Genomic DNA, 12,422 nt, shown 5'->3' on the forward strand with positions numbered 1-12,422 from the left:
AGTAAAAATCTGGGTCCAGGAAATGTTATTCCTGTTAAAAAGGCATTGTGAGTAGTTCCTTTGTCTTGTAAGTGGATGTAACTGTGACTCAGCTGTAGTACCTGACAAAGTGCAACCTCCGTAAATTGTTCCTGGGTTGCAATACAGAAAACTGTTGAAAAAGTAAAAAAAAAAAGATTCAGTTGTAATGACCAGATTAAAGCTGGGGCATTGTGGTTTTAGGAATTGCCTGGCTCTGATTAGAACACACCTGGATGGCAAATGTGAGTGTAGAGAAGCAGAAGTACTAATACACATCATCATGGCGTGCAAGAATGACTCTTTGTCAAAGACCTGGGAGCATTTGGATAATCAGTTTTTTTCTCTGTGCACTTTACTCAACCTTGCTAGATAAGTGGAGTAAAATGGAGAAACTGTTGTAATTTCTACACAGCGGATTAAACAACTAAAATATAAAGACTGTCAAAAAGTAACAACTAATGTATAACTGTAGAGGGCAGCACGCTTCAAGTCTGCCTAACCAACAGAAGAAGAAGAAGACTAGGGGCACGTGATGGACGTTGTTTTATTTCAACTTTATTGAGTTGAATAAATAAGGAGACATAGACATATATATATGTCTATATATATATATATATAGATAGATATAAGGAGGTATATTAATATGAACAAACTGCCAGGGGGATCACAAACAACACGAGAGATAGAAAGAAACATAAAACAAGAAAATTAATCAAATAAAAAAGAATAACAAGTAAATACATCAAATAAAACAGAACAGTTAAATAAAGACTTTAAAATACACTCAATATCAGCGTTTACAGCCTTCTTAGTACAATATTTAAGAGTCTGTAGGCACTGCTCACACTCTATGAAATTTTGCATTTTGCATTATGTTTGATAATCATAATGTAAACTGACTTATTTAAATCAATTTAAATGAATACTCCAGGAGCGTATTGTTTGTTATGGACAGTATGGTATACAGTGTGGTCTACCCTGACTCTTGATTGAATAGGAAAAAAAGATGATATGTTTAAAGCATGGGTCTTGATTGTGAACTTGGAAGAGCCTCACAGATGTCTATACAGAGCATGAGCATTGCTGTAAACATGACTGTAAACAAGCCATGTGTGCTTGGTTTATCTATATGATATATGACTGCTTATCTTAGATTAGATTAGATCTTTTTTTTTATCTACAGTTGGAAATGCTATAAATTAGTTATACTGAAAATGAGATGATCTTGTAAGTGTATCAGAGGAGCAGTGTGCTGTTAAAACGAGGAATGTATAGCAAAGTTATACTTTAGTATAGAATAGGTTTCACAAATGACCACACCACATTATTATAAGTATCAGGATTAGAGATGGCTGTGTCTGTTCTGAAAAAGAGCCACACCGACTTGGAAGAAATGGCCTCTTTTGTGGAAGAAGAAATATCTCTTATATCTCATGTTATAACTTTTTCTCCTCGAAGCATTGCTACTTTTGTTTCTTGAAATATTATGACTTAATTCTCATAATCTAAAATACATTTTTTTCGTTACCCCAATTTCTCATTCTTTATGTAGTCATTTAAAAACACAAATATGTTTATACAGTATATAAATCTACCGTTAATGAGCACATATGCCTAAAATAAACGATGCACAGTTTCAGTCTGTATAGTCAAATGAAAAATGAACACAATGAAAAGAAGAAAAAAAACACAGGAAATTGAATCAACTCGGTGACGTCATTGTTGAGCGCCTGTGCAGGCCTTCGGAGTGGGCTCGACTCCTGAGCCTTGATTTCTCCACTTGTCCCCTCAGCATATCAACTTTTTTTTCATTTACTTTTATAAAGCAGAGCCTCTCCGCGATGACATTTGGAGGTACGTCCACAGAAGCAGACACCGCGGAGGCATCTGTTGCAGACATTTCACGCGTTGCCATGGTAGATGTGAGTCAGTCCATCCAGCTAACAGCGTTAGCCAAGTAGCTAAGTAGTCTGAAGCTTTGGGAGATGTGCAGTGATACAGTATAGCTATATATATATATATATATATATTCGCAAACGGCTTCACATAGCATTTCCTACCGTTTTAGCATGTCATCTACATTTATTATGAGTGTACGAAGTGTCATGCTGTCATTTATTTTTGTTTTGCGGGGAAATAGTGATTGTAAGTAGCTAACTTTAGCTAAGTCACCCACTAGCTTACGGTAAACAGTACATGAAGTGAAGAGTAACGCTGGTCGGCGGTGATTTCTAGCTTGTAACTCTATTTATAAGACAGGAGTAGCTTTGTTGGTGTAGAGGAGACGTCTGCTGGGAGAAGTAGGCTTTCTGACTTTACGGTTAACTTCGCTGAGAGAAACCAGGAAGCCTCTCAAGTCAGGATCAGGGACTATATATAAATAAAATATGCAGATGTTCCAGGTTCAATCCAGGACAAATGAGTTAACCTGCTTCTTAAAACACACTGTTGTGATCCAGCTGGGCTTGTACAACACAATCTCAACTTGCAGTCTGTGTAGATGTGGAGTGATAGCTGGATTGTTTTCTATTGGATTACAGTTGATGTATTTAACCAAAAGACTAGTAGTGAGGATGTTCTGGAAAAAGTTTAGTCTGCCCATGATAAGGTGCTCTATTTGTCTCTGTTTGTGGATGTTTGCTGGTTCAATGTGATCAAAATGTGGTGCTTAACTTTAAAAAAGAAAAAAAAAGAAAAGAAAAGAAAAGGGCCATTCAATCACATTATTTTTAATTTGTTATGTGTAAAATGTTTACTGAAATTCAACCCTGCCAAACATGTGGATTGTTACACTGCAGGTTGAAAAGGGCACGTGTAGTTGGCGTGAATGTGGGCTTATGACCAGTGTTTGAGAAGTACATATTGTTTTAACCCCTTTGACCCCACTGCCCTGTTTGTAGGCCAGTCATTTAAATGTATGTGATATCATGCAGCAAAGTGTTATTTAAATTAAAGATGGGATGGGGCTGAATTTTGGGGGAAAGTGTGTAAAATGATGAAGTTATGTAGAAAACTTCTATCTGATGTGATGGTATAGACATAAAATCGATCTTGGGTTTGAATATTTCACTCAGCATAAACATCAAACCACGTCAACCAGCTGATACTGAATACATATTTTACTGTTCAGTGCAATTTTTCCAACTTTAAGGCAACTTAAGGAGACATAACTGGGATGTTAAGCAATTGAGGAGTGTCAGGGAATCACGCGTGATGGGTGACTCATTTGATGACAAATGTATCCCTGCACAAGTGCTTCTGCCATATTTGGTGTGGTTCATAACTGCTCCTTTTACATTACAACTCATCCAGAAAAACAAAAATCCAAAATGGCTAAATACATCACATTCAATTCAATAAATCAGTACTGTAAATAAATATACACTACTGTATGAAGTGCTTTCTATTTAGCATTTATAGACATAAACTGGCAAAAAGCTGATAAAGCTGTTCTAGGTTCAAACAGGTTCAGTAATTGAAGAGAATGACAAATTCACCCATTTGATACGTCGAATTGCGGGTGAAGTTCGTATTGATCCAGTCTTTAAGTAGCAGCAGTGCTACAATCGTACCTGGCTGGCTGGTAACTGAGCTCTCTGCCCGTTTCTGTCTGTACAGCGACAGATCAGTGTGGCTGCAGCTTTCCATCTGTGGTTCAGCATAGACTCACACAATCTGTCAAGGACCGTAAATAATTCTCTTACAAGCCTGAAAGTAAAGAATTTGTTATTTTGTCGTTGGATATTCATTAATCTGTTCAGGCCTTAAGTGATGCATTGATATGTAACCCTGAAAAAGATTTGAGTTGTATTTATCAAGCCTGTCTGTTTTTTTACAGGTGAATCTGCAGATGAAGTCAGCCAGGTGATTTCAGAACTGTTTCCTGTGCGGGCGGACTGGCTTGCAAGTTTCAGTTCCTGTGCAGTGCAGTAAAGCTACTCACCTGGTCAGAGGATCACAATGAAACAAGCTCAGGAGCGTAACCAGGAGTGCCTACCTCCTAAGAAGAGGGATCTCCCAGTTAGTAACAGTAGTGGAGCTGGAGGGACAGGCGGAGGTGGGGCTTCAGGAGGAGGAGGAGGAGGAGGAGGAGGTGGCGGTGGCGGTGGTGGCGGTGGCGGCGGTGGCGGTGGCGGTGGCATTGGAGTCGGCGGCAGTGGTGCTGGTAGTGGTATTGGAGAAGATGAAGTGGTTTCCATCCAGAACTCTGTGTGCAACAGTGACTCTCAGGGAGGGACCCCTTCTGGAGAGTGGCTGCGAGCTCAGCCAGGGCTTCATTATGGAGCTGATAGTTCTGATGGCATACCAGCAGTGCCAGTTGACCAGTACAGTATGCTTTATAAAGTAGCTCTTCCATCTGTTACTTACTCGCCTACCAGTCTTCACCCAGTGTTAAGCCACATCTCTCCAGCCTACACTGTACACTCTCCTCTCTTGCAGCATCCAGGCCTCCCATATCCTCCTCTTGGTTATGCCCAGATCCCTCATTCCTCTCTTCAGTTTGTTAGCTCCCCTTATGCAGCAGTACCCTACGCTCTGCCCCCTGGCTTTGTCCCAGGCTCATTAATCTCTCCCTCAGGCACCATCCCTCAGTCCCATGCAGTATCCCACCTTGTTCCCTACCCATCTGTCATACAGGAAGGGGTTGTTTCCCCACCTCCCCCGGGCCAGGTAGCTGCTCATACCTTTGCCAAAGTTGCAGCATCCAGCAGTGTCCCGCTGATGTTGCCTTCAGAGCAAGCTGCCCAGCAGCACCTTGGTACTGTAGGGGTCCTACCTGCAACAGAGCTCAGCTCTCGAGGGATTCCAGTCTACTACCACCCTCAGGGCACCAGGGCTGCCACTGCCACCAGAGACCCACATAGTGTCCATCAGGAGAATGAACCAGAGATGAATGGTGGGGATAAAGAGCAGGGAGCCAGGGAGGTTGTACCAGACTCAGCCTACGCTGCTAGAAATGCACGTCTGCAGCAGGTAGCACCTAGCTCTGCAGCACAGGAGCACAACCAGGACAGAAGTCTGCAGAGCCGCAGGTTGGAAGAGAGGAGCTCACCTGGCCAACGCAGCACTCCAGACAGCGACCTGGAAGTAAGACACACTGTTTGCCTCCTCATGTGAATAATGTTTTCTTGTTAATCTTGAGTTTTTATCTGAAGGTGGTAGTAGAAATGTCTGTCTAAATGCAAGACCCTTTTCATGTGAAGGAATTAGGAATGACCTGGTTATCACAGCTCATTTTAACATGAAGAAACCTGATTGCTGACTGTCTAAAAGTGCACATATTTGCCTTAAAAACAACTTTGATAGATTATCAGTATGGCAAGCAATAGAATGAACTAAAGGCAGCATTTCTGGAAACAGGCTCATGTGTTGGAAAGAATAAAATATTTCAAGAGACAGAACTTGGTAACATACAAAACTTACTTCTCACATCCTTTTCTTCCAGGTTTTCAGGATGAGAAGGTGTAATCTGAGTTGACCTTACATTACTAGTGCATACAGATGTAGTCACAGTATTAGTCCTGATTTTACTGTGGTATTTTTTATTATTTTATTATTTCTCACTCATTTCTATAGAAATGTATTTAGCTTATTTATGTATTTATTTATTGTGCAAATTTCCCCATTGTGGGACTAGTGAAGGAATAGAATAGCTTATCTTATCTTACAATGCAGGTAATTTAGAATCTACTTCCTGTATTGTGTGCTTTGTGCCAAATCTGTGGTCTCATGGACATTTGTGGCACACAGTGAAGCACCACATACCTCTAATTTGTGCTTCTGTCCAGGGAAAGAAGTAGATGATTCCTTAAAAATTAAAATAGTTCAGGCACTGTTGGTTTGCTGGAACCTCTGACAATTAATCCCTCAAAGTAACACCTTGCCATTTGATTTTGACATTTAAAAAAAAAAGAAGCAAATGTTAGCTTAGGAGAATGTTCAGAATAACTGGCATTTACAAAAAAGGCAATGCACTGGTGACAATAATTGCTGCTGCTTCATATGTATATCTGTGTGTATGTGTATGTGTATATATATATATATATATATATAGATGAATTAATATAAAATGTTGGAGTAAGTTTGTGATGATAGTGATGATATAATTTAATATGAATTTTATTTATTTAATTTACTGAGCTCCTCAGGTATTTCATACTTGCATACTGTGACTTCAGGCTACTGTAGGAGTACATTTGGATGTCTTGTTGGAAATTGTGTCACAACCAAGTTCTGAATTGGGTATTTCAGTGACATTAAACAGGGTCTGTCTAACACACTTTTTCTTTAATCAACTTACAGGTGCAGCAGGTGGTTGGCCGTTTGGCCTTCTCTGGCCAAGGCAGCAGTGGGGGGAGAAAAGAGGTCTCCTTTGCTCCCTTGAACCTCTCTCAGGGTGCCCAGAGAGCCAGAGATGTCCATGGAGAGAACACAGGAGTCATTTCTGGCCGCACTGCATACACAGCCCAAACCGTGAGTTACAGTGACCCCAGAATGACGAGTCTCCAGCAGCAAACAGGGCAGCCAGGCCATGCTGTCATGCTAGCCAATGGGCAACCAGTCCTTATTCCCCTGGAGTATCATCCACAGCATCAGCCCCAACCACCACAGCAACACTACCCAGGACAGGCTAATGATGCCTCAGCCAGCCATGCCTCTACTGCCATGGCCTCCTCCAACCCCAGCTTTAAAGCCTCTGATCCTTCAGCCAGAGTGTGCCTCTCTGAACGGGCTTTGGGCGAGCCAGCCACAGCTCAGCAGCAGCAGCAGCTTCCTCAGCAGCCACCTGTCCAGCCTACAGCAGATGCGACTCAGGCCTTAGCTTCAAGCCTCATTCCTGCCTCGGCTCCCTGCAATCCATCGCACTTCATGAAGGGTGCCATTATTCAGTTGGCAACTGGGGAACTGAAGCGTGTGGAGGACCTGCAGACTCAGGACTTTGTACGGAGTGCTGAGGTGAGTGGGGGGCTCAAAATTGACTCCAGCATGGTGGTGGACATCCGTGCCAGTCAGCAGAGACCAGGTCTTGTGTCACTTCACTTTACTGTTGGGGAGCAGCAGAGCAAAGTGACCATTGATGTGCCCCCGGAGCACCCCTTTTTTGTGTTCGGCCAGGGCTGGTCATCTTGCAGCCCTGATCGCACGGCTCAGCTCTACGGCCTGGCCTGCCATCACCTGCAAGTAGGAGACGTGTGTGTGTCTATCACCCTGCAGCAGCAGCTTCAGCCACAGCAACAGAAACAACCGCAGCACCATCATTCACAGCAGCAACAGCAGAACCTGTCCAGGACTTTGAGCAAAACCAATGCTACATCAGGACCTGGTCACCAGCTCATGGGGCCACCTGCCCCTCAGCAGTCACGGCCTCAGTCTCACTTCAGGATAGACCGCATTCACAGAGAAAGACAGAGGGAGGGGGATAAAGATATGATTGATAAGGAGGAAGCCACACACTTGGGGGTTGTTGGGCACACTGAGCCACCCATCAGGCCAAGTAGGACCTCAGCAGAGCATCCCAGGAGTCAGAGCAGTTACCACTTGCACACAGAGGGCTCCGCTTTTACAGGAGCAGGAATGGGAGCAATGCAGGCTGCACTAGGTGCTTCTCAGAGGCGTTGGTCCTCGCCTGGCCTCCAAAGATATAGTATGAAGGGAGACGAAGGGCAGCGCCCTCAGATAAGCACCTCTGGCCACACAAGGCCCTCGTTCATTCCCCAGGAGGTCAAACTGTCCATTGAGGGGCGCTCTAATGCAGGGAAGTAGCATCACATTTGGTAGCAACTGTAGAAGAGACTGCCACGAGTAAAAATGAGTCTGACGAGGAGAGAAAGAGGAAAAAAAGAGTGTGAATGTAGCCTCAGAATGTTTGAGATTTTGCACACCTAACAAAAAAAAAACAAGATCTTTGTTGTATCTGGTGAGAAGATCTGGTTTTGGTTTCACTCAGCCAAATGATAAGAGCCTGTGGTTTCCCAGCCAGCCGATGTCTGACAGGGACATGAGAAGCTGAGTAGAAAGTATGTAGCTGATGAAATGCCTACCATAGTCCTTACACACTGCATTTCTCTTCCTCCCTCCCTCCTTTGTCACCACTTCCTCATATTCACGCTTGGAGGTCACCATCTCCTTCAGAATAGTCTTGCTTCCTTTTTGACCAACATGAACTACGAAAGAATGTGTTTGTAGCACAGTGAAGCTACCAACTCTGCAGGTTCTGAGTACTGAAAAAATTACAGCCAATGACCTTTTATCTCCATTCCTAGATCCTGTTTCCTTCTAAAGCATTTACCCAAAAAAGAGTGAGTTTGCTGACATCAGCAGCTCCTGCGGTGATGTTGACAGTGTTGATGCCAACTGTCAGTATATGTTACATTATGCTTCTTCGGCAGGAGTCTCTCCCTTCCTTGCTTTTCAGAAGGCGGGTCTGCAAAGAGTTGGATAGCTCTCTCAGGCCAAGCGTGGCATGTCCCACTTGTCTTACAATCGAAAAAATAGTGAAATCAATCAGTCTCTCTATTCAGCAATCGAATTTCACTCCAAAAATAGTTTGCATTCATCATTAAACACTGTCACGCCCTCTGGTTTGGGCTGACGTAACTAATACGTGTGTTTTTTGCATTAATGCCACAAATTTGAATCATGCTTTGTTCTCTATGAATGTTAGATATATCTTGCATTCCAGTATCATTAGTGAGAAAATCCATCAGTTGGTGTTGAAATTCTTCATTTAGAGAATTATTTCCCATTCCCAGCGACACCCTCCCTCCTCCTCACTATACCTCAAAGCTTTCCAGACCAGACTGGTAACTTCTACATGCAATTTTGAAGCGGCGTAATTAATGGAGGAGGCACTGGCTGGTCATCACCAAAGCCACCTGTGGGAACGAACATCCTGTCACATCACTGACTGCAGCTGACACTGGGCTGGAAGGGCCTTCTAGTTTGAAAGAAACCCTGCGTGTGAGTGAATCATCCATGAGGTGTTCTCTTTGTCCTCAACCTGAGTTACTGTTTGCTCAGTTACCAAATTGAAGCAATAGTTCTTTTCACACCTCGCGGTTGTTCTGCTCTCCACAAATAATTTTTCAATCAATACATTCATCTCTTTTAACCCCGACTTTTAAAGGTGATGTACCGTTTTGTGTTCATTTTCATTAATTCTTCAGTTGTCCAAACAAGCAAAGCATGTCTTTGACAAATTTCCCCCGTTGTAAAACGTTGTAAACCGCTTTTTTTGTTTGATTCTCCATCTCACTGATGATATTATTTTCTTGTATGGATTTATTCAAGTGCATCTCCAAGAGAGGCTTGACTCTAAGTTGTGAACATTATCAAGTTTTCTTCTGTATTGTTTTTTGTTTTGACTTATTCCAGTACAGTACGGTCCTTCGCTGTCGTGCTAGGATATACTTTATCCAACGCATCTTATGATTGTCTTGTGTTGCACAAATGTCACTCTGATTTCACACTGACCTTGTAATAGGAATCACAGTACAGTAGATGTGTTTTTTTTATGAAGGGAATATGTTTGAAGTATTGTTGTTGGTGTTTTGTGGTGAGAGCGAGAGAAAAAAAACTGACTTGCATTTTTAACTCTGTTTACAAATTAGCCAAGATGAATGCTGCAGTTTCCTCGTGGTGACAGTTTTTTTAAATCCTCGTCACTGCGAAAAAAAAATCCAAAAGGGTGAAATAGAAAATAAGTGCAATTAGATCACATAAAATCATTCAGAGGTGTATAATCAGACTGCATACCATGCACAGACATTCCCGTTTGAAAAGTGTGAATCACACAGTACCAGTTAGCTTTTCCTTACCTCTGACAAAACATTTGATCGCCTTAGAATAGTTCATACATTTTTTTTCTCATAACTCCTTTCATGTATGTGCTCAGGCATAAATCTAAAGATTTGTTACTTGCATTGTTGTCAGTTTTGTGTCCAACTAATGTGCTGGTGTCAGTACTTGCAGACTTTTGAGCTAGCTTGACTATCAGCCCCCAGTCACTGTTAGAAATGATGTCTTCTGACCAATGAGGGTTCTGCTTCCAGTGCTACACAGAAGCAAACGTAATAAGAGTAATTTCATATACACTCACCTCTCTAAAGCTTCCTGGTGGTCCTTTGAGTACACAACCTTATGCTCTGTCCTTAGGTTGAGGGGCATGAAAGAAATATCCCACAGGAGTGACCCGAAGGGAGCCAAGTAAACTCATCCACTGGTACTGTTTTTATGAGATTCCCATTCAGAAAATAGTTTTATTACAGTTTGAGAACACACATCACAAGGTCACCACATTTTTTTCACACTGTAAGCAATACACATAATACCTGAAAACATTTCACGTAGTCTTGGCGTTTTCTATGCAGTAAACTCAGTATTGTAAATGTCATTGTCTTAAGTGGACCTCTCTCAAGCAGCAGAGCAGGTTGGCTGATGCAGTCTTTTTACGCTGATGTCTGGTTATAGGACCTTTGCTTTATTCTTCTAGTGATACAAACCAGTATTTTGCTCTGCTACTTTCTTCTTTTTTTTGCCCAATGGTTCCCATCTTCCCCCTCCCCCTTTTAATTCACAGTAAACTCTTATTGTCTTCTTACAATGCCACACAGCTGGAGTTAAACCTCTCAAAATGAGTGTTGCTCCAATTTCTGCGTGTTTATCCAGCATTGTTTTTGGCACTATTACCAAGCCACTTCAACATTGTATTTTATGTCAGGATGCATGTGGTGGGTTTTGAGCGGTGCAGGCAGCGCCACCTGTGACTTTACCTCCTGCTAATTCTTGCATCAAGGCCATCCTGCGCCATCACGAGCCTTCAAGCAGGAGAGCTCTACTCGTACCATGATGTCCGGCGGATTTTACTCACATCACTTGATAGTCTGTTGCTGTAATTGCACTAAATGCCCTTCTTTACAGTGTTTAAAACTGTTGGTAAACTGAAGAGTTTCAAAATTGTAAAGCACACAAAATCATGGAGAAATCACAAGTTGTGTGTTTCTGTAGATAGATGTTTTTTGGGTTTTTTTTGTACAGATAGCTTTGATGATGCTTGTCGATAATGCCTTAAATTCTGCTTTGTACAATGTGTGTTGACATAATGGAATAATGCTTCTGGTAGACTCTGTGTTCCCTTTTCAGACTGTGCAAGAGCAAATCACAAATGTCCAGCCTTGACCCTCTTGTCATGCTTACAACCTGAAATGAATATTTAGATGTCTCAAAGGGTGACAATGAATTCCCTTTTGGCCCCCAGACGGTTCAACCATGAAATCTGCAACTTTAATCGTGTGTGTGTGTGTGAGAGAGAGTGAGTGAGATGATCTATTCCGTTACAGTTCAGAATGCACTCTTAACATTTAATTCCTGTTTTTTCCATGTGTGGGAGTGAAGTACATGTAAGCACTTCTTACAAGACAATGCCAAGAGTGTCAGCAACAGACGGCAATCCATCAACTCCACACACACACACACACACACACACACACACACACACGGACAGACACACACGGACAGACACACGCACATCTGTTATTTTTCACTATTGTTGCACAGGATGCATACTTTTTTCATGCATAGAGTAAATGGATTGTGTTTGGTGTATTGTGCTTCGTCCTACACAACAACAGAAGGTGGTTTTGAGTGTATGGAGACAGGCTGCATAAATCAGATAGCTTTCCATTGGTGGTAATGTGATGGTTTATTTGTTTTCGTGACGTTGGCAGTGCAGATTTTTTTTTAAATCTCCCTGTGTGATCTACTTCCTGTTGTTTGATCCAGTATTGAACTACAAAGGTGAATTTAACACTGTTTCGGTATTGCTGATGTCGAATTAAATCAGGAGAAATACAGAACGGTTTAAAGTTTTAAAGAAGTCTGTATTTTCAGATTTGACATTGTACTTTTTTGGCACAAGGTGACACTGCTTTTTACGTGATGTGTAACTATCTTAAAAACAAAACAAAAAACAATCTTTTTTTAATGCCTAAATCTGCAAAATATATGCAATGATGTAAATGTAACATTCAATCCTCAAGTATAATCCAGGTTGTATGAACTTTGTATAGTGAGTTTTAATATCGTATGGCCGTACCAATATGTATTGATCTTTATCAGAAGCCTTAGAGTTGTCGACCCAAAGTGCTCCCTTAGAATACCCTACACCTACCTGAATTTAACAAAGCATTAATATTTCTATTTTGTTGCATTTTCATTTGTACCCTTTTTGAATAAAATAGATTTGTACTGTATATTTGTACCACTCTGTGAACTACTTAGGGCGGTTTTTGTTTTTTTTGTTTTGCTGTTTTAATTCTATGTACTTTAAGGACACAAAGATATTGTATTTTTATTGTTACAGCTAACTTGGAGACATTGCATTTATCATGTTTGTTAAGTAA

The 12,422-nt window shown here is 41.6% G+C and overlaps 1 protein-coding gene across 1 annotated transcript; it reads left to right on the plus strand.

Moving 5' to 3' along the window:
* Positions 1-1,807: 1,807 nt before the first annotated feature.
* Positions 1,808-12,272, plus strand: atxn1l (ataxin 1-like). The gene is made up of 4 exons (XM_062422599.1): positions 1,808-1,943; positions 3,860-4,129; positions 4,169-5,109; positions 6,325-12,272. Exons 2-4 carry the CDS (start codon positions 3,982-3,984, stop codon positions 7,783-7,785), a joined length of 2,550 nt encoding a protein of 849 aa, XP_062278583.1. The 5' UTR covers positions 1,808-1,943; positions 3,860-3,981; the 3' UTR covers positions 7,786-12,272.
* Positions 12,273-12,422: the final 150 nt, after the last annotated feature.

Source organism: Scomber scombrus, chromosome 1 (genome assembly GCF_963691925.1).
Source record: "Scomber scombrus chromosome 1, fScoSco1.1, whole genome shotgun sequence".
NCBI classification, from domain to species: domain Eukaryota; kingdom Metazoa; phylum Chordata; class Actinopteri; order Scombriformes; family Scombridae; genus Scomber; species Scomber scombrus.